At 48.0% G+C, this 25288-nt stretch overlaps 1 protein-coding gene across 5 annotated transcripts in view; it reads left to right on the top strand.

Moving 5' to 3' along the window:
- The window catches only part of ENOX1 (ecto-NOX disulfide-thiol exchanger 1), a 599613-nt gene that overhangs the window by 511978 nt on the left and 62347 nt on the right, over window positions 1-25288 (top strand). For all 5 annotated transcript variants that reach the window (XM_062194137.1, XM_062194133.1, XM_062194135.1 and 2 more), the window contains one exon: window positions 11073-11257. In XM_062194137.1, the coding sequence (XP_062050121.1) occupies window positions 11073-11257 (185 nt within the window). The remainder of the gene's footprint in view (window positions 1-11072; window positions 11258-25288) is intronic.

The following is a 25288-nucleotide window of genomic DNA, read 5'->3' as shown; positions in this document are numbered from 1 at the left end:
GTGAAATACCAAGGATCTTGATCAGAAGTCTAGGGCTCCTGTTCACGGTTCCTTCCTACTGCCAGGGTCTGCCAGAGGACCACAGAGGTCACTCCAGCGCTCTTTGGAGGAGAGGGCCATCGGGATGGTGAGGAATGGCTGTGAGAAAGGAGCCTTCCAGGCAGAGAACCCGGGTCCCTGGGCGCTGATGGTGGGCCACGCTGGAGAAGTGAGGCCAGAGCCCACCCCCAGCATGGTGTCAATTTCCTTCCCAGTCTGCCTCAGAAAATGCCGCCCCTTCTCTGAGCCTCGCGGCAGTGATGCTGGGTTCCTCCTAAGAGAGCTTTTCCTGGATGACGTTGTGAGAGACAGCCAGTGAAGGAATCGATGGCATGTTGCAAAGATCCGGTTCTCTGGCGCTGTGGGGAATTGTCACTGGTGAGCAAGAAGAGGTTTCGGTGAGCAGTTCACAGGCTGGGCTATGTACGGGATTTACCTGGGGAACTGTACAAACCCCCAGGCCCTGAGGGCTAATGTCCAGGCAGCTAGGCTCCTCAGGTCCTCCCCTGGTGATTCTGATGTGCGTAGAACTGAAACCCACTGTCTGTAACAGGATTGAGAGAGAGGTGGTTTCAGTCTGGCTTGGGAGACCCAGGTGGAGGAGTCCTCTAATCAGCTCTGTGTCAGGTGCATTAAGAGTGTCCCCTGGGTAACTGGAAAATAAAGGGTGGTTTGGTTGGGGAAAGAGAATGACCTAATATAGAAAACTGTGATGTGAGCCAGGCACAGAGTCCCTGCCTGGCTCTGACTCCAGGAAACCTGCCAAGGACGGCTTCCTCATCCATCAGTGGGGAGAGGGAAGCAGGTATGTTGGCCTCTTGCCAAGCAGAAGAGCCCGTGACATTGAGCAACTCTCCCACAGTCAAGAGAGCTGGTCCGGGGGCCCCTGGTCAAGGGTGATTAGTTCTAGAGGCTCAGCCTGGCCTCCCCTGGGCGCCAGCCACAAAGCTGCCACAGCAGAAACTTTGCCCAGAAATACGGCTGCGAAGAAAAGGAATGCGCGACAACACCTAGTAGATCAGAACAGTGTGTTTTGGAGACGCTGCCTGGAGGATTTATGAAGCATTCAGTCCCAATATCACCCCAGGAGAGGCCGTCAGTAGCATTCAGAGAGGCACGGCTGGATAGATGGATGGAATGCGAGCAGACACGGCAGAAGGCACGGAAGCCTAGGAAGCCACGGAGGGTAAAGGCCAGAGAGGAGAAGGCGCTCTTGCTAATGGAGTAGCTGTGGGGAAAGACTGAAAAAGCCAGGTGCCAAAGAATAATAATAATAATAATAATAAAGGACAAGGCAGGGAGAAAGTATTAGGAAATGGGAAGCAGTCCCAGAAGAGAGAAAGGCTAGGGGAGTGGTTACAAAATGTGAGCATGTGTTAGGATCACCCTAGAGATTTGTTGGGATGCACATGCCCTGGGCCCCTTGCAGCTTCTCCGAGTCAGAGGGTCTGGAATGGGTCCAGGATTTCTCATCCCTGAGCCCTCAAGGTGGCACAGATCCCTCACCTGGCGAGCCCAGCTGGTTGCTCATCCCAGTGTCATCCTCAGTCCGACGTGCTGAGACGGTGAGATGATTTCTGTCCCAGTGCCAGCCACAAATGCGTGTCCATAAATCAGTTTCAGTGTTGGTGACAAGGACAGTGCTGGCTCCCACTCACCATGCTGCATAGCTAGGGTTTTCACAAGGTGCAAGTAACAAAATCCCCTATTCAACTCGTTGGTGCTGGCTCAGGTATTTGGTGCTGGAAAATAAAGGCTTTGTGGAAGAATAGTATTCCTTGGCAGAACCAGTGCCTAGAACCGAACACGCACTTGCAGGCTGGGTCAGGCTTCAGTTCATGTTCCATAGTGTACACATACTATATGTGGTAGAAACACTGGTGCACACACATGTATGCGTGCATACATGTGTGTGAATCAGATATGGGAGTGTTATTTTGTTTTCTTTTTAAAAATTATTTATGTATTTACATATTTGAAAGGCAGAGTTACAGAGAGAGGTAGAGACAGAGAGAGAGGTCTTCCATCCACTGGTTCACTTCCCATATGGCCACAATGGCCAGGGCTGGGCCAGAACAAAGCCAGGAGCTTCTTCCAGGTCTCCCATGTGGGTGCAGGGGCCCAAGCACTTGGACCATCCTCCACTGCTTTCCCAGGTGCATTAGCAGGGAGCTGTGTTGGAAGTGGAGCAGCTGGGACTCAAACCAGTGCCCATATGGGATGCCGGCATCACAGGCGGTGGCTTTACCCACTACACCACGGCATCAGTCCTGTTTAAGAAACAGAGATGCTTCTCTCTTTGGACAAGATCAACTACTAGTTAGGCTGGAGTGACACAAAACAAAACCCAATGGTGGGAGGGTGTGTAGGGCACTGTGCGGGCGAGGTGCGCCATCCAAGGGCGGGACCCCTGCGAGGGGTTGCTGTTCCTAGAAGCCAGTGTCATTTGGTGATCTCCGCTGGTTCATCCATGGCTGGCTGCCCTGAGACAGAATCTCCAAAGCCTCACTGTATGTCTTAGAAATTGACCAAGGGATTGAAAGTGAACAAAGCAAAGTGAAATGTAACCCAAAGGAAAGAGAGTGGGGAACAAATGCCCCCCACCCCCTATTCTCTTTACACCTCTTGCCTGGCTTTGGGGCTCTATAAGAAGCCAACCTCTTCCCTGTCCCTCTGCCGATCTTGCCCTGCCAGCCTTGGCGCCTTCTCCTGGGCACGGCTGGGTCCCTTGTCAGGGCAGGTGCCCCCGTGCAATGCCCCTGCCCCCAATGCCTGCTTCCCCTCAGCTTCTCTTAAGTGTGAGTCCAACTTCAAGGCCCAGCCCCATCCCATCTTCTTCCAGAAAGAACCACCCGCCTCCCCACCAGCTCTTATTTCCCAGCCAGAAGGCCAGGAGCACTGTGGCTGCCCCTCCCTGCCGCTGGGCTGGGAGTTACTGCACCCTCCCCACCCGGCAGAGCATCCTTCGGTGACGTTTTAAATGACAGACTATTGGAAGAAGTGGGCATGCCTCTTGGCTTTGCTTCTTTTCCTCCGAGGAAGCCAGGGGTGGCCGGAGGAGGTGTCTAAGGATAAGCATGTCGTGGCGGAAGTGATAAGGCAGTGATGTGAATTCTCAGTGCTGTCAGCCGCCCAGCACCACTGGGGCAGACTGCTTGGTCAGGAAGACAATGTGGAAGGAAGCTTGAGGACTCCCCCCAGCCCCTCGGAGTCACCTGCTGCCATTTGTGCCTCCACGACTCACGTTGAAGCCATTATAATAACAGGATCCCGCTTCCCTGCCTTCCCCAAATTACCCTTATTCCACTGGCCTCACACAAGGCTGGAAATAGACACTGCCTTGTGCGTGTGTTTAGCTCTCCCTAATAATAGCTAATGTGCAGACTATAATACACACTGCAAATATAAAATGCTATGTCAATGCTAAATTGTAATAATAATAATCCTGCAAACATGTAGCAGAAGGAATTTCCGTGAGCAATTTGAAGAAGATTGCTGCTCAGTGGTGACACAGGTATCACTGAGACACAGATCAATTGAACGTTGTTGGTACTGTAAGCGCTGGGTAGCAGCAGACGGGCCGCCGCGCAGACATGACCCGATGCTCTCAGCTCAGGGCTTGGCCTCTGGGGACTCTGACACTTAGAGCACCCTGAGGACCCTAGAGCCTTTGTTTGGTCTCCCGGGGGGTGGTGAGGGTGCTGATCCCCATCTCTGGCCCCCATCAGCACACTGAGAGGAGACCCAGGGCACAGAACTCTTTGGGAAGAGGAGCTTCTGTCCTCTTTCTTTGAACTAAAAGCACAACACTTAGAAAATCAGACGTGGTTCAGGTGCAGGGCAGAAGCACTGTAACTTTGCTTCTTCGGGAGTTCCTAGATGAGCCTGAGTCTTCAGACATAATGCTTAATGAAGTCTCATTTTTAATGAATGTATTTGAGAGAGTAAAAGCTCCCATCACCAAAATGGCATGGACAAAGGTCCAGAGTTGGGAGCCAGGAACTCAATCGAGGTCTCCCATGAGGGAGACAAGAACCCAATTACTTGAGCCCACAATGGCTACCTCCCAGGGCCTGCATTGACAAGAAGCTGGAGCAAGGAGTGGAGCCACGGGACATGGTTGCCTTAGCTGCTAGACCAAATGGCTGCCCCATTAAGCTTTGTTAGCAAGCAAGGCTCATGAGCTCAGGCATCCGTGGTTGTCATTATGGCCATCTCAGGGGTGGGACACAGCAGGATGGAAGACAGATGCCCTCTTTCTGGTTTGAGTCAAGTCCTCAAGGCTTCCAGAAGGGTGGGTTTGACTTCCACTTGGATCCTCCCCACATTTCTCCTGCAGGAAACACGCATGTATTTTCCAAAAATGAAATTGTCCTCTCTGTTTGCACAGCAGAGCCACTTCTCAGCAGGGCCAGAAATGAAAAGTTTCCTCCTGTTTGGAAGCAGCTAGTGGCTGTGGTAGGGTCCCCAGCATCCCCCACCCTTGGGCTGAAGCATTCAGTTGGGCCTACGCTACCTTGAGGACCTTAGGTGAGTGAAGGCAGTTTGAGAGGCACACCCTGCACCAGTGTGAGAGCGTGCAGATAACATGGCTCACACAGCACCTGCCTGGAACACAGCATGATAGCTATGACTGCCACTCTTACTGATCTTGGGGTTGGGGGAAGATGGAGCTGTGACTGTATTTTTGCTCCAGCACTCGGGACAGTGCTGGGGCAGAGCTGGGGCCATGGGTCCTGGGCGCTGGCTTGGAACAGGACTCCCCACGTGGGTGCAGTCTGAAGCTGGGCTTCAGACAAGACGAGATCAAGGAATACAACCATAATGACAAGGCAAGCATGGGGTTCTTTCAGAAGTATTCGTCCAAATGAGCCCACCGCAGCCCCAGCTCGGGAAGCAGGATGTAGAATGAGCTCCTTGTGCGAGGAGAGGGCCTCTGGTGAGACCGCCACGCCAGCTGTGTCAGCACCACCTGGCCCTAGAAGCATCGCAGATTCCTAGGCTTCACCCCAGATCCACCAAGGTGGCAGCTCCGGGAGCAAGGCCCAGATGTGTGTGTGCTAATTTGCCCACCAGGAGAGTCTAGTGCAGGCCGCTGTTCAGGGAATGCTGAGTTAAGAGTAATACCAGCTGCTGTGTCAGTGAGTCCCCAAATTTCAGTGGCTGTAAAAAAAAAAAAAAAAAAAAAAATTGTAACTTGGGCCCAGAGTAGTCCAAGGCAGATACTCAGGGTGTGCGGGCCCCTTTCTCTTCTGGGGTGACTCAGTGATCTCCGGGAACCACGCAGACTGTGCAAAGAGAGGCACTAGTCTGGGCACGCAGCATGCGGTCTCGGCCATGGAAGAGCGCCTGGAGACCTGACACTCCACACAGGGATTCACAGGCCCTGCGAGAGTCCCCCAGCCCCCAGAGCTGGGACCACAGCTGCCTTTTGTGGGGGACTGGGGAACATGGGCAAGGCACAGGAAGGAGTCCCTGAAGGCACACAAAGACCACAGGGATGGCTTCTGGGGCTCAAGTCCATTACCATCCTCCTGGGTGCTGAACTTAATGGTGAGCTGCCTTCCTGGGCAGCAGCCCATGAAATCCTTGCCGAAGACTTTCTTTGTGCTTGGGAAAGAAACATACCGTAGCCCAGGCACCCCAGGAGGACGTCCGGCAAAGTGTGGGGAGGCTGCTAAACACAGTTCCCCAAAGATGCCGAGACTAACGGTTCTGGAGAAGAGCAGATCCTCTTAGAAACAATATGTTAAAGTGCCTTATTATTTGGCTACATTTCGCCTGAGCATGAAAAAGATATTAACACACTGTCAGCTTACTGGGACATAACCCAAAATAACTTACATTTTTCATATGTTGCTAATTATTTTTCTGAGGCTGGCTCAGACTGGTAAGAGAGAGATTTCGAGGCTTTTACCAGATTATTTACTTAAAGAACTTAAGCATGCCATTATCTGTTCCCATGGAAACACAGTAATACAGGAGATAGTGGAGGTCATTCTGACCATAATTAATATAAAGAATAATGGTTTATATGGACTCCAGTGAAGGATGCAACGAGACACTGTGATACTTTAAACCTTTCCTTCAGCAATGTAATTTGATCTGTGATTCAGTCCTCATATGCTAGTGTTGCCTTTGCTTTTCCTGGTCTAGTACTAACTGTTTTTTAAGATTGATTGATGTATTTGAAAGAGTTACAGAGAGAGAGAGGAACGGGGATTGGGGGAATGGGGGCATGGGGAGAGAAACCTTCTATCTGCTGATTCACTCCCCAAATGGCTACAATGGCCAGGGCCAGGCCAGGCCAAAGCCAGGAGCCAGGAGCCAAGAGCTTCATGTGGGTGGCAGCAGCCCAAGGACTTGGGCCATTCTTCCTCTGCTTTCCCAGGTGCATTAGCAGGGAACTGGATCAGAAGTGGAGCAGCTGGGACTTGAACCGGTGCCCTTATGGGATGCTGATGTCACAGGCAGTGGCTTGACGCACTACATCACAATGCCAGCCCCCTAGTACTAATTTTTAAATGTAGATTAACTTTGTTTCACGGATTTTTCCCATGTCATTATTTCATTTTTGACCCAATGCTAAAATTCCAATATCTAGAAGTTTTTCAAAGCTCTTAGCAACTATAAATGCGTGACTCCCTGGCCTCACCTTTCCTGTGTGTGCTACAGCTCTTTCCCGTGGTTTCTCAATAAATGACTGATTAGTGAACTAATTAACCATAATCCAAAGCCACCACGAGATTCAGCTGTGCCTTTGAAAAGTCACCAAGGGAAGATTTAATTGTGTTCGGTGTGCTGTACTTTCAGGCACCTTACTGTACTCTCCTTTCTAAACTGAAAATTGGTCATCCATGGTGGGTGTTTCTTAGCTGGAGGTTCTGTTTCTTGGAACACAGTGCACTCCTCAGGGATCCTTACCAAAAGATGCACACTGGGCCAGCGCTGCAGCTCACTAGGCGAATCCTCTGCCTGTGGTGCCAGCACTCCGGGTTCTAGTCCCAGTTGGGGTGCCGGTTTTGTCCCAGTTGCTCCTCTTCCAGTCTAGCTCTCTGCTGTGGCCCGGGAAGGCAGTGGAGGATGGCCCACGTGCTTGGGCCCTGCACCTGCATGGGAGACCAGGAGGAAGCACCTGGCTCCTGGCTTCGGATCGGCGCAGTGCGCTGGCTGTAGCGGCCATTTGAGGGGTGAACCAACGGAAGAAGACCTTTCTCTCTGTCTCTCTCTCTCTCTCACTGTCTAACTCTGCCTGTAAAAAAAAAAAAAGATGCATACTGGAGTTTGTTTTTAATCCTCACACCTATTTGAATAGTGGGTTTCTTTTTTTTTTCATTTATTAAACTTTTATTTAATGAATATAAATTTCCAAAGTACAGCTTATGGGTTACAATGGTTTCCCCCCTCCCATAACTTCCCTCCCACCCGCAACCCTCCCCTTTCCCGCTCCCTCTCCCCTTCCATTCACATCAAGATTCATTTTCATGAATAGTGGGTTTCTTATGCTATATCTTAAGGATAAACTTTCCTGTAGGGACAAAAAAAAAAGTGTGTAACACCTCTCTCAAAAAATTTTAATTGAGTACAGTGTTCTGGAAAGAACCAGAGAAATGAAAGATTTGGCCTTCGAGTTCTGAATTTTTAACACACTGAGATATTACGCCAGGTCAGATACTCCTAGGATTTTGTCTGTTAGAGGGCGAGTCAGGCAACCTGTGTATGGGGGACCAGGCCAGGGCTCAGGGCTCCCGTGTGACACCGAGTCATGTCCACGGACAGGTGACCTGCAGTTAAGTGGAGTCAATCCACAATTTCTCACCCTTTAGCGGGCAACCATTTTACTGCCTCGTGAGAACCCAACTTTTTTTTTCCTGTAAATATCAAGCTTGAAATCATTTAATCAGGAATGTAAATCAGTGATATGCCCCAGTTATAAAAATGTTGATGAGATTGGCTATGGTATTGATTTTCTTTCTCTCTTTTTTATTTACTGATTTTGGGAGGGTGGGAAGTGGGGGTTGCAGCTGTTGTTTTTACGTGTATGTAATACTATCACTTTCCTCTTCCAGGAGTGCGAATAGCATTGTATCCTGCTTGGCAGGCACCCTGGTCACTTGACTTAGCCAAGAATGAGAATTCTCAGCAGTATCATTCCATAGGCTTAGAAGAGGGTCCCTAAAATAATGGCTGGTGCACTTTCCTGTATGTATTCATGGTCAGATAATTTATTTAAATAATGTTGCTGGCACATGCTTTATAGCTGCTTGCATTTTGTTACACAGATTTCAGCATATCTTGCAGACTATGCAATTCATTTGGAAAATGTAATTTCCATCCCTGCATACTAATCGATTTCTTCACAAACACCTGCTATCAGTTATGATAATAAAAATGCCACTCTGAATTGAAAAAGGGCCAAATAGAGCTTCCTAAGGAAATGACTTAAGTGTCTTTGAATGCTACTAAATGTAGTAATGTGCTCGTGTGGTGCCAACACTTTTTTCATCATTTGCATTTTCTGTGATTTTCGCCCCGTTAAGGGATCCCACTCTCAAAGGAAGCTTCAGAAGCATTTCCTTAGGGATCGGTAACCCGAGCTGTCAGGAGCTGGGATCTCAGGGTGTGGACCAGATTTGAAGTTGGGCTGGACAGTGTTGAGAAAACTTGAGCATACACTCCTGAGCAGGTCGGGGTCATCTCTGAGTTTACGCGTACATCCCTGAGAACTGTAATAACTGGCTGCTGCTTGGCTTTGTATGCTCCCATACACCAAAGCAAATTCCCTCCCTTCATTCTTTCCAGCCTCCAGACCATTCCATGTACCACTGCCGAACTGAGCTGCCTAACTCACCAATTTTGTTGTGTCCTTTCGCTTCCCCAGGAACCTTCAATGACTCCCAGTTGGCCGCTCCTTGAGTGCACCTTTCCCCTCGCCCCTCCCCACCCCCTGGTCACGGCTCCCCTCTCTCTCACTGCCTCCAAGCAGACACTGGCCTTTGGGGTCTAGCGTCTCTTCTTCCCACCCCAACTGCTCTCTTCAGTGTCCACCCCTGGGCTCGTGCTGCTGCTCTTGCTCCTGACCGAGACACCCTTCCCCCCGTGTCTGGGGTTTTCCCCTTCCACAGCCCTCTCTTGTCCCTGCAGTCTTCCTTTGTCTCTCTCTCTGGAACTCTTAGAGGATGCGTTCCTTCTTCATGAATCTCACGCCAGCTTGCTCGTTCATTTATTCACCCAGCCAACATTGTCGGTGCTTACTCTATGCCAGGCATCACACTGTTTTCTCTTCCTTGGAAGGTGTTGGTTTCCTTTTAAATATGTCATTGATAAGATTGTAAGCTCCTTGAGTGAGGAGGCTCATTCCTCCTGCTCTTTTTGAAATCCAGCATTGCCCCGACAGGTGTGGGCACAGGAAAGTGTGCAGTCCATGCTTGTGGACTGATTGGTCCCTAATGATCAGCACTTATCCGATTGTGTGTTCTGTCTGATGAGTAGTGTTTCAGTGTGTATGAGGGGGTGGGGAGAGAGAGAAAGATTGCCATTTTGCAAAGTAGAATACCTTCAAACACTCAACTGTAAGATGGTTAGCATAATTTGGTGTTGCCTATTTGAGGAGAGAATTCCCTGAGGTCTCCACGCACCTCAGGAAAGCCGTGTCACCCTGCACTTGGTGTGAAGGCAGAACATCAGGAGGCTGGCCTCCATCTGGCCCTCCGATCCTGGGCATAGGAAGCAGTGCCTGGAAATGAGCGTGTGCTGAGGAGCCTGGTGTGCTGTGGGCTCCATCCCACAGCCTCAGCTTACAACCAAGACTTATAACTTTAAAACAGTTTAGGGTAATAAGCTTTTCAAGTTTTCCTTCATTGTTCTCTTGCTTATAAAGGCTGTCTTCATTGTCTCTTGCTTCATTTTCCTGGGGTGAGGGGGATGTCTGGGGACACTGTGAGAGCAGCAAGGGGACACTGGTGTGAGGCTGGCTTTGAACAGTGTGCCATGAGCCCGCGACACACGAACTGACAGCAGCACAGGAATTGAGAGCAAAGACGGATGCCAGCCGCCTGGGTTTAAAGACTCTGCTGTGTGATGGGATTGGCCAATCAACACACTGCTCTGCCTCGTTTCCTTTGTGAAGGTGGGCACAGCACAGCATCCACATCTGGGCTTGGTGGAGGGCCCGAGTTGGTTCCTGTGAGGCTGTGGGTCCAGCGTCTTTTACCTCGTGGGTGCCCAGGATGCTCTTGTTATTGGAGAGGTCGCTGGGTGACATGGTGGAAACTGGGGGAAGGGACCCCCCATCGTCAGTCCCTTTTCACGCTTCCCTTTAGTTAGTTCAGTCTCTGCTGTTTCTGCAGCCGTGAGATGTGTCAGGCCCTGAGCTCACTGCCTTGGTTTCTCAGTAAGGTGGAGGTACAGATGAAGTCTCAGTCTACACCTAGAGAATTGTAGGTTTCAGGGGGAGTATGAGAGTCACCACTTAGTCTTCGTAGGGAAGAAGAGGTTAGTCTATTGGTGAAACAGGTGGAATAGATTGCCGCTCTGATAGGAGTTGGAGGAAAGAATCTGTGCTGTGTGTTACAGGAGTAGAGCAGGAAGGAATGGCGTGCCTCCAAATCCCTCTGTCCCCTGGGCCGCTGCTCCTGCCTGAGCCTGCAGACCCACTCCTAGGAGCCACAGGCAGCCCTGTAGAAAGGGAGCAGACAGTCGAGCTTTAGCAAGCATCGTTGCCTGGAGTTCTGGATGTTGTCCTCACCTAGCAACACACAGCGGTTTCTGTGAGGGGTTGAGGTCAAGAGGTAAGAATCTGGAAGGAATTAGTCCTGGGCCCACAGGAAACATTCATACCTCAGATGGGACAAATAGGATACATAAAATTCCCCAAAGAGGCAACACACACCAAGTGAGAAACACGGAGCCCCCAGGTAAGAAGGCCTCTCCCTCCTGTTTCTGAGCTGCTAGGAATGTGAAGCATCTGGGTGGGAGAGACTCCCCTTTCCCGGAAGGACTCTCACCTGGCACCCGTTCTGTTTGTCTTTTAGCCCTGGCTGCGCAGGCCTACGCCCTGAAGGAGGAGAATGACAGTCTTCGCTGGCAGCTGGATGCCTACAGGAACGAAGTGGAGCTGCTCAAACAGGAGAAAGAACAGCTCTTTCGCACAGAAGAAAACCTCACCAAGGACCAGCAGCTGCAGTTCCTGCAGCAAACCATGCAAGGCATGCAGCAGGTACCAGCCCAGATCGTCTCTCTCTATAATTTCTCCTTGTTTCGATAAAGGAGTGCGTGTATTAAGTGGAAGTGACTTGGCAGCCGTATGCAGGGAAGGGTAGACTTGAAGAAACAAACACTGGTAATGAACTCCAGGGAAAAGGACAGTGCTTATGACTGTGGGTGGAAGGGTGGAATCTGGAAGAAAACCAAGCTAAAGAAATGAGGCGGAGGACAGCCTGGAGGTAGGAAATAAAGGCAGAGAAAGTAGAGGATTGAAAAGTTGTGCATGGAATATCGCTGTAACCAGGTGGGTTGTCCAAGGGTGCTTGTCTAGCAGGAGGTGCCAGTGGAAACTTGGAGACAGTGGTTGGAGCTGTCAGCAGACAGGCATTTATTGGGTTTCCCAAACAAGCAGCAAAGGGGAACTGGTGATCAAAAAACAGGCTCCCTGACCAGCCAAGAGTTACAAGTTTTGCAGGCCTTGCTTCTGGGGAGGCTACGCCTATTCAGTAAGTTTTAGGGAAATCTGGGGAGGTGGCATGGTATGCATGCTCAAAAGGGATGGGAATGCCCCTACATGTTCCATAGGTGCCCTGTTTGATTGGAGGTGGAGATTGGAGCGCTATAACCAAAGGAGGTTGGAGGTCCCATGTCAACAGGTGACATGAGCGCCTTAAATTGGCCACAGCTGAACAGCACTTGCACTTTGTTGATAAATGTTGACCACTGACCCGTGTCTTCACCCAGGCAGCAGCCTCACAGCTTTCTGCAAGAGCCCCTGGCTGTTCTCAGCTGGGGTTTAGTCCAGGCTGGGTTATTGCCTTAGCAGGTGGCATGGCCGCTTCAAGGCCAGCGGGCAGCCCATCCTTGCCACTGGTGTCACCTGTGCTTTTAATCACGGTTCAGAGCAGCACTGTTGATTTCACCAAAGCAGCTTTGTGTATCTTGTGTGCCTTCAGGTCAGTGTAGGGTAAACTAGATTGTTTCCACTCCTGCCGGGCTGGAGGTAGGATGGAATCAGAGTCTCTGGACAGACTAGGGATCTAAGAGGTGTTTGTTGAGGGAATGGATGCGCACCAGGGTTTTGGGGGAAAGGTGACTCGAGAATCAGAGCAACAGCCATGCTTTCGTTGAAGTGAGCCAGGCTTCGGCCAGGCAAACTGAGTCTAAAGATGGGACTCCATGGCGTTCGTGAGAACGGAGATGGATGCTGAGGGCTGTGGAACTGGGAAAAGGAATGTGCCCTGTGAGAATGAGGCTGAGGCGAGAGGAAAATCGGGGTGTTCGCTGTGGGTGAGTGGAATCCATGCTGGGCTTGTACCTGAAAACATCAACTGATGTTTGATGTTCTGAGGGTGTTTGGGCTGTGAATAATAAAACATGCTATTATCACACATGAATACATTTAGGATTTACTTATTTATTTGAAAGACAGAATGACAGAAAGGGAAACAGAGAGAGGGAGATGGAGAGGGACAGGGAGAGTGGGAGGGAGAGGGAGAGACTCTTCCATTCACTGGTTCACTCTCCAAATGTCTTCAACAGCTGGGGTTGGACCAGGCTGAAGCCAGGAGCCAGGAACTCCATATGGGCATCTCATGTGGATGGCAGGAACCCCAGTACTTGAGCCACCATTTGCCACCTCCCAGGCACATTAGCAAGCAGCTAGATTAGAAGCACAGAGTAGTTAGGACTCAAACCAGTCACTCCTGTGTGTAACGCAGGCATCCCAAATGGCAGCATAACCCACTGCACCAGAACACCTGCCATAAACGTGAGTATTTTTAAATGACCCCTCTGGATGTACAAATCGGACCAGTATTTTCTGAAAGGAAAAAAAAAAAGATTGCTTTTAAGCAGGGAACTATAGTAGTTCCCTACTACTAGTGAGAAGTTAAATAATTTATAGGATTTTTTAAAAATTCCCCCAGTCACATTTAACCCTTTCTCAGATTGGAAGCTTGCATTGCCAGCAAACTTTGTTTTAGCAGTTAGGGGTGACTACTAGAGAAGCATGAGCCTATGGGGAACAGGGACTGAGAGGGAGGGAGAGAGAAAGGAGGCACGAATCGGAAAATGAGCAGTCAATGACCAAGTCACTGAAATTACGCCTTAAACATCTCCCGCCATTTTAAAGCAATTTTGGAGTCCTGGCTTTGAGTCCTCACTAGCTGATGTTCACTGTGTGTGTTAGACTAATCAGTGAGATTCAGAGGTCAGAGCCAGCCAGGAAAATGTCACTGCAGACATTGCTCAGGTCCCTGCACTTGGAAATGGCTGGAACAGCTGCCGTGCGGGGCTCCTGGGGTTGTCCATATGCCTCAACACTGGGTGTGTGGGGGAGCACTTGCCAGGATGACAGTCTGTGGGTGTCCCCAAAGAGCATGACGCCAGCCCCAGCCTACACGCTGCCGCCACGCTTCAAGTAACAGGCCCTCTTTTCCTCTGGAAAAGATGACGCCAACAGCTTTAGAAGTCAGCGAAACCTTTAAGGCTGTGGAAGATTGAAATCAGAGAGAAATGAGAGGCCACGAGGATGAGCCACTCCATCAAGAAAGCCCGTGCTGGGGTTTCAGCACTGAGGCAGTGAGAGCCACAGGCCTGGTCCACAAAGGAGCAAGTCTCTGCCTGCGCCCCAGCCCTCTTCAGGGAGGGGATTTAGCTGTGGGAGCTGCTGATACAAGTGCAGAGTCTCACTGTTGGTAGGAACCAGCCTTACTGTAGTTGTTTGCTTGTTTTTTTCTTTCAGTGTGGTTTGGTTTGAGCAACAGAAACTGATTGTATCACAGTTCCAAAGTCTTCAAGTCCAAGGTCTGGGTGGCAGCAGGAGTGGTTGCTTGGAAGGGCTGTGACAGAGCATCTGGTCCCTGCCTCTCCCAGCTTCTGGGGTGTGCTGTTTTCTCTGGCCTTCCTTAGCTTATAGTCACACCATTTTCTCTCTCGCCTTCATCTCCACATGGCTGTGTGTGTGTGTATGTGTGTGTGCCCAGATTTCTTCTTTTTATAAGAATGTGGCTCCCATCAGATTAGGGTCCCCCCTCTTTCTCAGGACGACCTCACCTTCACCATGTTTGAATGACCCCATGTGTGCCTAAGGTCACTATTGGTGGTGGAGGGTTAGGACTTCAACACCTGGACTGGGGACAGGCACAGTCCAATCTGTAACAGACACATGGTGGATCATCAGATGTAGTTACTGAATGGGGGACAAACAGACAAAGGCCCAGGGGCAGACTCTGGCATGAGGGCTGCATGGAGCGCTGGGCTGTTAGGGAGCGAGGCAGGGAGGTGAGAGCTGACACTTGGAGGCGTGAGTCAGGCCTTCACACTTAATCCACGCTGACTGCCATGATTTTAACCTTTCCTGATCTCTGAGGCAACACATCTTACATGTGCTTTCTGAGAGCCATATTTCTGCCATAAATCAGTTGCCACAACTTGCTCCGTTGAATCCCACCCCCAGAGAATTCTCCCAATTTTAAAACCTACCCACAGTCTGCCCATTATCCAGGCCATAAATTACAAAATCATAGTCTCACACGCATGTCGGCGGGGAGAGGAAGGGTTGCAGTCTGTGTTTGGGAAATAATTTCTGTATCAAAAAAGCAAAGAAAGATCCTGAATGACTTTGGAACCAGTGGGAAATCTTAGAATGGCCCTCGGGTTCAGCCAAAAAACATTCTCAGCTTTCTTCTTTTAATCCCTTAAGGATATGTTCACTAACATCACACAGTTTCTCTTGCATTCGTGAAGAAAACATTATGGGCAGGTTCCTAAAAATGAAAAGCCCTGGGGAGACTTGGAATATTTCTGAGTTTACTCCTGCACTGCATGGGAGTCAGGATTTAATCATTTCAGAGGCTCCACACAAAAGGAAAGAATCGCTTGTATCCACGGTAACGTGTAGCCTTCACCAGATCAGAGGCTGTGGGTGAAGTGAACCTGTCTCTGGATGGGGAAGTTGTGTTTTCTTTCTTTCAATTCTGTCTTTAGGTACACAAGTAAAAAATACACATATTTTACACTCTTATTTATCTTCAGGTTACTGTGCTGAGTTGTTTTGTTGATTTTATTGCTGTAAAATTTATCTATAAGAAAACATACTCTTTTTAGGTATACAGTTCTATGTGTTACCACCGCACCTCCACCAGGATATGAATCAATTCCATCACCCATTCCCTCACGCCTTCTTTGAGACAACCCTGCTCCCAAAAACCAGTGATTGTTTTTTTTTTAATTTCCATTTCTAGAATGCCCTAGAAGGAGGATCCTACAATTTGCAATCTCTGGGATCTGGTTTCTTTCACAGTATTTTTGTCTTTATTCATGATGATAAGTGAATATGCTATATTGACTTAAAATTTGAAAGTTTGAACATCAGAATTCTTTTTGAAGTCTGTGTAAATCATATTGACTGGTTAAACATTCAGATTGCAACAGGATATCATTCAACTCTGCTGATCATAAACTGTGTATGACTAATGATGGTTATGTCAGAAAGTTCCTTTCTAAACAAGGAAGCCAATGCTTTTTGGAAGCAAATCTAGTCTGAAAACCAGCTGTCTTAACAGTAAACCATTGGCCCATGTTGAGCAATGGCTCTTGAACTAGCAAGACACTAGCAAGGCCCAGGGCTAGTCAGCTGTCTTGAGAACTTTTAGCAATAGACAGTCAGGGAAAAAAAATGGGAAAACAAAGATTATTAAGATCAACACCATTTTAGAAATAACACGTATTTTTATCTAACACAAAGTAGAACATATTATGTGTTTTCTATGTGTTTTCTTGCAAAGTCTCACTTATTTAGAATAATCTTATCATTACTTTCCTAAAATATAGTAACTCATTTTTTTTTTTGCCAAATGTTGGACAACAGTTTGTATTTGGGATATATATTAAGGAATAAATTATATTAAGGAATAAATTAGAACTTCAATATGTTCATTTGACTACTTTGGTAAATTCAGTGTGTCTTCTGAAATCTTGTTTATACTATTAAATTTTAGAGATGGGGAAAAGTTTGCACTCCATAATATGAACATGTCAAAATCAAGATAATACTAATGGCAACAGGAGTGGTACCAGGAGTGATGATGAGATGGGCTGTGGCAGTGAGGTAGCCTTGGTGGTAAAGATGGCTGTGGTAGTACAGGTGACTGTGGTGACCATGATGGTGATACTGGCTGTGATGGTGAAGATACCTATGGTGGTAAAGGTGGTTTTGGGATATGTTGGCCATTGTGGTAGAGGCAGTTGGTTTTGGTCATAAAGGTAGCTATTGTGTGGAGGTGGGCTATGGTCCTGAAAGTGATTATGGCTGTGATGGTGCAGATGGCTGTGACAGTGACGGTGACTATTGGTGATGTTGGCTGTGATGGTGCAGAGGGCTGTGATAGTGACAGTGACTGTTGGTGATGTTGGTTGTGGTAATGTATATGTGCTGCTGAAGTGAGCACAAAGCTGTGGTAATGAAGATGGTTGTGATAGTGACAGTGACTGTTGGTGATGTTGGCTATGGTGATGAAGGTGACTATGGCTGTGATGATGAAGATGGCTGTGATAGTGATGGTGACTGTTGGTGTTGGCTGTGGTAGTAAAGATGGCTGTGATGGTGACAGTGACTGTTGGTGATGTTGGCTGTGGTAGTAAAGATGGCTGTGATAGTGACAGTGATTGTTGGTGATGTTGGCTGTGGTGATGAAGATGGTTGTAATAGTGACAGTGACTGTTGGTGATGTTGGCTGTGGTGATGAAGATGGTTGTGATAGTGATAGTGACTGTTGGTGATGCTGGCTGTGTAGTAAAGATGGCTGTGATAGTGACGGTGATTGTTGGTGATGTTGGTTGTGGTGATGAAGATGGTTGTGATAGTGACTGTTGGTGATGTTGGCTGTATGGTGAAGATGGTTGTGATAGTAATGGTGACTATTGGTGATTTTGGCTGTGGTGGGAAGGTGACTGTTAGGGGAATGTTGGTTGTGAGGAGAAGGTGGCTGTGCTAAGAATGTTGGTGCTTTTAATGATTAAAGCCTTTTAGGAAAAGCGAAAATGGCTATTCCCAAGCATATTTTAAATTTCTTTAAAAATGGCATGTCCCTTGAAAGTTGTAGAAATCCTGAAAACACAGAGGCCCCGATGTGATGCTGCCAGCCGACTCAGGAGACAGTGTCACAGAGAAGTGGGCGGCCTGCGCGCAGCGGCAAGAACACCGCAGCGTAACAGGGGCCCGTTTGCTGCAGTGGCCTCTCCTCTCCCGCGATCGGTTTCTCTCTTGTTTTCTACTGTTAGCTTCTGTCTGCGGTACGCTCCAGCCCGCCAGCGGCTGAGCTAGTGGATGTTCTGTGCCTGTTATCCTCTTCCTCCTGCGTTCTGGTCTAGTGTTACCTTTCATCTTTTTCCACTGAAGTTTCCGCTTGATAATCATTTTGTCTCCAGAAGTTTATTTCATCCCTTAATTGTGGCCTTTAATGCAATCTTATTCTTCTTTTATGGTTGAAGTATCTTCTCAAATGTGTTTGAGAGTACTGATTAGAATTTTTAAAAGTTCTTTCCATTGCTGAGCCACTTCTGTGTATCCCACTGGATACTGGGCTTTTGGGTTTCAGGCTCTGTCTTGAGTGCAGGGTTCTTCAGCAGGGAGGCGATGGGTGGGCCTCTGGATGGGTGTAGAAATGAAAGCCTTGATTTACTTCACTGGGGAGCTCTGGTGATTTGCTGGGGTCCAGGTCTCTTGCGTGGCTGGGTCTGGTCCCTGCAGGGGCTGACTTAGGGCTCCTTGACCTCCAGCCTTCATTTTCAGGAGAGTCGGGGATTCCACAAATGCGAGAATCTGCAAACCACTGGGAACTCCCTGGACCTGCCCCTCTGTTCTTTGTTCTTACACATTTATTCATTGACCTTCAGTCTCCAGAGGAAAGAAATAGATGCACACATGTGCATGTACTGATCTGGCATCTTTAAAGGAGTCTGTCTTGGAGGCTTTTCACTTTAACCTCCAGTCTTGGAATGTGTTCTTGGTTAGCATGTGCGCCAGGGCAGTGGTGTGGGGCGTGGGGAAGAAGGATAGCACATTATTCTGGCTCTCCAGACACACAGGGAAAGCAACAACAGCAGGTGTGTTTATGAATGTCTAGGAGAAAGGAGCTCTGGAACTTAAAGCAGCATATTTTGGTATAACTGTCTCAGACTGAAGAAGCAAATGCACACATTAAACATTTTAGAGAAAAGAAAAATAAGACAAATAGTCACGAAACAGTGATATGAAAGAAGATGAAACATGTAATAACGATTAAGAAATTGCAAGTAAATATTAAGCCTGGAAGTCAAGATGCCCACATTGGGGATGTCTAAGTACATGGGTTTGATTCCCAGCTCTGACGTCTGACTCCCACTCCCCACTAATGCAGACCTTGGAAGGCAGTGTGATGGCTCAAGGCACTGGGTTCCTGACACATATGTGGGAAACCCCAACAACAGCATGCCAGGCTCCTGGCCCCAGCCCAATCCCAGTCCAGCCCTGACAGTTGATGGCATTTGGAGAATCAACCAGCACAGAGGAGCTCGCTCGCTCTCACGCTCTGTCTCTCTCACGCTCTCTCTCTCTCTCTCTCTCTCTCTCTCTCTACCTCTCAAATAAATAACTATTTTAAAAAGAGTGAGAGTTGTTTAAGTCTATTAAGCACTCTATTTCTGTTTCTTGTCCTATAAAAGAAAAGGAGGCAGGGAAGTGGGGGAGCAAAGTTGGTGGTAGGGAGGAGAGCATGCCTCAGCTCAAATGGACGTGCAGGGAGGAGCAGAGTAGAGGCTGTGCCAGGTCAGAGGACAAGGATGTGCAGAGATAATGGGAGGATCCAGGGGACGAACAAATAGTTATTCCTCTATAGTTATTTTTTTTCCTTTTTAAAAAATATTTATTTATTTGAGAGACATAGTTACAGACAGAGGGAGAGACAAAGAGAGAGGTTTTCCATCCACTGGTTCACTCCCCAAATGGTTACAACTGTCAGAGTTGAGCCGATCCAAAACCAGGAGCAAAGAGCCTCTTCCAGGTCTCCCACATGGGTGCAGAGGCCCAAGCACTTGTGCCATCCTCTGCTGCTTTCCCAGGTACATTAGCAGAGAGCTGCATCGGAAGTGGAGCAGCCAGGACTCGAACCGGCACCCATAGGGAATGCCAGTTTCATGGGCTGAGACTTAACCTACTATGCCACAGTGCTGCCCCAGTTTTTATTTTTTTCTTAAGAAGGAAATTGGCACAAACATAGGACAAGAAAAGGGGGAAACAGAAAGATCCTCTAAAAGAATAAATTCAATAGTTTTACAATGCTATATTATAATTTAGGAAGTATTTAAAGACTAGATATAGAATGTGAAAAAAAATAAGAACTGATCAGATTGGGATGTCAGTTGCAGTATTAATGAAGGGATCTGATACCCTCTAAGAGTTCATGAACCTCAAAAATGTTCGATGAGAGGGAAGAATTAGTATGTACGTGATCTTGTTGTTGATTCATTCAGGAAGACGCTTTTAGCAACATTATTATAATATGTGCAACATGTGAAAATATTGTACAACAGTACAGAAGAGAATTCAGTAATGCTGGATGAGACCAGGAAAATCTCCTTATAACGCAGAGAAAGAGGCTTTTCCTTTAGGCTCTTATGTACAAGTAGTAAAACCTTTCCCTTTAGGAAGTTCAGAAAAATGTGCGTGTATAAATAGGCACTCCCACACTTACAAAACCTCAAGTTTCATGAGCTGTGGCTGCAGAGACATACTCCATGTGTATCTGGTTCCATTTCAGCTACTCAGGTTGAAGTTTCTTTATGAATAGAAAATGTGTGCAGCATGGCCTACATCCATACTAGAAGCCACTGTCATTTTACTAAGAATCAGGAAAATCATAAAACACCTACATCTCTCCAGTGCTGTGCATTGAAGAAGGCTCCGTGACCACTTGTATGCCAGGGCTCCTACAGGGCACCAGATTTGGGGTCCAGCATGGTCTTCCTTTCCTTGCATTGAACCACCCAGAGTTCGTCGTTTCTTTTTCACCCCATTCTTCAGCCAACTAGCTTGGGGTGGTACATCACCATAGCAGCCCAGGTGATGGAAGTCCGCATTTATGATGCTGTGGCATCGTGGATGAGACCCCTCAAGGTCATGGGTAGAATCCCAGCACATGCGTGGTCTGAGTTTGCAGATCACGTCCCCCGTGCAGCGGAGTGAAGCTGTGCATCGCACTTCAGAGTGAGACTCTGATTCTCCAGTTCTTGGCCCAGAGTTTTCCGTTACCAAGTCCTGCCTGTTGGAGGTGATCACGCCTGACATGCCTGACATGTGTTAGAGGTTTGGGAGTTTTCAGAGCACTTCCCTGTTTGACTCTGGACAAGGTGCACAGAGTGGAAGTGAAGAGAGTAGAGAGGAGACATCCTTACATTATTTGTAGCGGTTTCAGATGAGGCTGGGCCACTGGGTACCTTGCTGTCTTCCTTGGATGGAGGGCAGAAGATGGAGATAAGCTGTATTCATGCCACCCGGAGGCAGGAATAGGAAAATGAAAATACTGAACTAGTGGAAGGAAAAGGTGGCTCCAGCTTGGAACATATTCTGTTCTACTTTGAGAAAGTCTGGCCGTCTAGACTTGGGTTCCTCCTCCGGAGAACGGGTCTTGCCACACTCGGTAAGGCTTGGCTATAACGAAATGAGATCGTGTGTGTGGTCTCCCCTTGAAAAGCTGTTACCCCACATGCAAATTGTGATTGCCATATTCTGTGTGCAAATATAAAAGGCCATATGGTTTAAGAGAAGACCCAGCATTCACAGCGTTGAGTCTGGACGAGTCTCAGGCTACATTTCCTGATCCTGGTGTGGCCTGTGCTGTGGCTTCTTCGCCTCTTCTTGCAGGAAGGCCCACTCTCTCTGGCTAACTCACAAAGCACTTTTACATTGATTCACTCCATCCTCATCATAGCTCAGGAACACACGAGCCTATCCCAGTCCATCAGATAAGAAATTGAAACCTAGAGGTTCCAAGTGATTGGCCCAGGGCACAGGTACAGTTGGTAGCACCCGAACTCCGCAGATCTGTGCCTGACCACCGCCCCTGTGTTCTCACTGCTCCTCCATAGCTTTCTGAATCGCACCCTGAGCCTTGTGCTTCTGGCCTGGAGCGGTCACGAGAGCAGAAGACTGGGACGTTCTACCCTTCAGAAGCTTGTGGAATGCTAAAAATATTCTTGGCAAAAGCCCATGCCTGTCTTCTGGCTCTCCAGCCCCTCATTTGGTCTTTGCATTAGCAGAGCAAGAGCCAGCCAAAGGAAAATAACATACGTGCAGCTTTTATTTATGAAATTTGAGCTGCAAAAATAAATCTCTTTGCTTCGGGGAAGGGACAGAGGAGCCCTAATAAGATTTCACCATGGGAGACTTCAACTCGTCGTTAGTTACCCTGCTCTGCCATAAATTAATCTGATCATCAGATGCATCCTCATTAGTGATCATTCCTTCTGAAAATAATGAGGCCAGGAGATGAATCAGTGTAGGAGTCAGGGGCAGAAATGATGGCATTGCCCTGCAAACCTTTCACATCATTTGGCTTCTGCCTTTTGCTGCTTTCATGTACACTGGGGAATACCGAATCTCCAGTAGACTTGCAGCCATTCCCGGGATAAGGGGACCCTGCTTTTCCAACACTGTGTGGGCTGCAGTGGTTGGATGACCTTTGAATGACCTTTCCTTCACCTCCTCTTTTGAAACTTACCTCCGGACTTGTTGGCCACATCACACCAAGAGTACCAGATTTATAGTGAAACGACTCGCAAATACAGTAAATCAAAGTGGACTTTGGCTGCAGACACTCTGGCCTTCTCCTTGGTTTGACCGTCATCGTGTCTCTCCCTCCAGCCACAGACACTAAACAGAATCCTTGTGGGCTGGCTTTGACTCCATTTCTTTATGGTCTCCCAGTGCAGAGTCACAAGAAGCCAACTCCTTCACGCTGACACCCTGAACCCTGCTGGCACCATGACCACCTGGAGGTAGCAGGTGTCCTGCTCCCAGCCAGGCTGATGTAATTACCCATCTCATAGATTGGAGTTAGGAGGGCACCGAGCTCCGGGGCTCTGTATGCAGCTGGTTAGCAGCGGCAACCTGAGGATTAGGGAGCACAGCCAATTTCCCTCTCGTGAGAAACAGAGGCAGTGAAGACAAAGCCAGGGGGAGCGTGGCGGGGGCGAAGGAACACAGCATGGAAACAAAGATGAAAGCGTGAGAATGAGTCAGGAAAAGAGCTCTCCATCTGAGTAAGAGAATATATAGAGCAAGAGAAAGGTGGGTGGGTGGGAGTTGCAGTTTTCCTGGGCCTAGGTTTGTCATTCTTCATTTTTGTTTTATTTTTCCTTTCTTGCAAAAGAATATAGTCTCCGTGAATAAAAAACTTGGAAACATAAAAGAAGCATATAAAAGAATGACTCAGAGTGTCCCTGCCCAGATATCACAGCTGTTAACATTTATGTACTATCTTTTCAGTTTTTCTCTCTGGGTACCTTGTAAACATAAGAGTGTTAATCATGTTTAAATATGGACCGAGGAAGTGGCCAGATTCAGTTGGTAGAAGTTTCTGGAACTGTAACCAAAGTATGGAATTGGGAATTCAGTTTCAAGATGTTAGATGGTTAGTTAAAGACCGAGTTTTCTCCTCTGCTTAACAAAGCACCCTGAATAGCCATCAAGGGAAACTTAAAGTTAGTGCCCAATCTGGTCCTCACTGTGCGGCCCGCCCATTTCGCTCAGTTGATCAGTGAAAACTGATCTCATCTCCACGCAGCCTCCTCAATTTGGCAGTCACCTCGCTCCTGGTTGTGTGCTTTCTATTTCTTCTCCGTGTCTGGCTGTCTGTCTGTCTGTCTCTCTCTCTCTCCTTCAATCAGTATTACCATTCTTTCCCACCACCACCCTTCAGCAATTACAACAAAGCTGGTTTTCTAGAAGCAATGAGGGATACGGAAAAGGAGTTAAATGTGAGTGTCAGGATATATTGGGACTTTGGTTGTAGGTTTCCAGCGAAGGGTGTTACAACTAGAGCTGATAAATGAAAGGGCAGCACGGTGACTTTTCCAAGCTGTTTCCTCCCTCCTGCTCCCCTGTGTGTTGTGCTGTTGAGCTGTGTAGCTCCCACGTTCCAGGTTTGATGCCCTCTACTGCCTTCACCACCTTAATTTATTGTGAGCCAAGTATCACTCAGAAAGAGTTTCATTGGCCAACATGGGAGCTCTCATTCACACTGATGGAGCCGTATATTTCCACCCTTGATTTACATTTTGTCCTGAGCGAGTCCTCTAGTGAGCTGGCACATGACGTATTTTTCAATCATTTAAACACAGAGTGGAACCCTGCAGTGTAGCTCTTCACTAATTCTCTGTGCACCTTGCCTTCTTCTCTCCAACGTCTCTGTTTCTTGCCCTGCAGTTTGTATTTCTCATCTCCGGTGCTACTCACAATTTATTTCAGGAAGGTTTTGGCAATGGCCTCACTCTAAAGCCCATTAAAAAAGCTGTCTTGCTGAGTTGTTCTTTACAGCATAATTTGTGCCCCCTACAATCGTCCCATTTGTCATTTGGAGAGAAGGAGAGCCGGGGGATATGCATGGGGTAGTTTGTCCCCCACCATCGGGTAATAGGGACTCCACTGGTTTCGTAGAATTCCCAGGGCTGGTAAAGAGAATTTCTGGTCTCTTGCCCTGCCCCCTGCAGGCAAAGAGAGCTTCTGGCCTCTTGATTATGTTAGTCTTTCCAGTTTGCTCTTCGTCTGCCCAGCTGGAGATGGGCATGCTTGAGTCCAAGTCCACAATTTGCTAGCCATTTCTCACGTGAAACTCTATGCTTCTTTGTGGCTACATCGCTCACCCACAGGTGGCAAACAAACCAACAAGGTCAACCATGGTGATAATGGGAATTTTGCTTCAGATATAAAATTTGGACTGGCTGCTGGTTTATGCTTACCACTGTATGCAGCAAGACAGTTGCAAACTCTAGAATGTTAAAACTAGAGAGGGAATTAGCAATCCCCCCAATTCAGGCCACTTCTTTCATACTTTTAATCTAACTGGGAGCTTAAATGTGAGCTAAGCCCAGCCCCTCACCCCCAGTGTTGCCTCCCAAGGCCCAGAGCCCTTGCTCCCTGGTCCTCAACCCCTGTTCCCTTCAGCTCCTACTTGTTTGCATTCTGAGCATTGTTTGCACGGAGTCACCTCATGTGCTACCACCAGCACTGAACATTCTAGACCCATCTCCTTGATTCTTGGCTTCTGCTGCTTTCCTCACCTCACATGCTGAGTGGCACCGGCCCTCTGGGGAGCCTGCTGAAGTGTAAGCATGGATGGATGGATGGATGGATGGAGTCTCCTGTCCCTGGAGGTCATTACTGCCGTCTGCTGGTGTGACCATCCCAGGGAGCCTGGTACTCACTGGCCTCCTGCAGGGCAGCCCACAGTGCCCAGTGGCTGGGAAATATCACTGCAGCCCTAGGATGTAGGCCACCGGAGCTGCACTGATGCTGAATTGTGTGTGTGTGAGACCTCAAATGTCTCTATTCAGATATATATCTGCCTATACTATCCAAATGTTTTAAGAGCCCTGATAAGTCCTGGGAGATGACATTTTCATCTATGTCATGCTTAGCCAAAAACCAAAGCTTAGAGATGTTAGGGGAAAAGCCATAAGCAGTACACTGCTTAAAGTTGCCTCCTAATTGCTTTGCCTGCTGAGGAAAGTGAGGTTATGTCACAATATCTGGGAATATAAAGACGTTTTTCTAAAGCAGTGCTGCTGGTCCACCTTCTTCTTGCTGCGACCGCCTGTGTGTGTCCCAGTGAAGTGTTTCCTTAGAACCGGCCACGATCAGTTGGATCTCCAGGACATATACAGAAAATTGCACTCTTTTATAAATTTTATTTAAGTAATACAAGTTTAGTGTATTTCACATATACAAACTTAGAAACATGGTGATACTTCCTACCCTACCTTCCCTCTCGCCCACACTGCAACC

Source organism: Lepus europaeus, chromosome 6 (genome assembly GCF_033115175.1).
Source record: "Lepus europaeus isolate LE1 chromosome 6, mLepTim1.pri, whole genome shotgun sequence".
NCBI lineage: Eukaryota > Metazoa > Chordata > Mammalia > Lagomorpha > Leporidae > Lepus > Lepus europaeus.
This window is presented reverse-complemented; position numbering and strand designations above follow the sequence as displayed.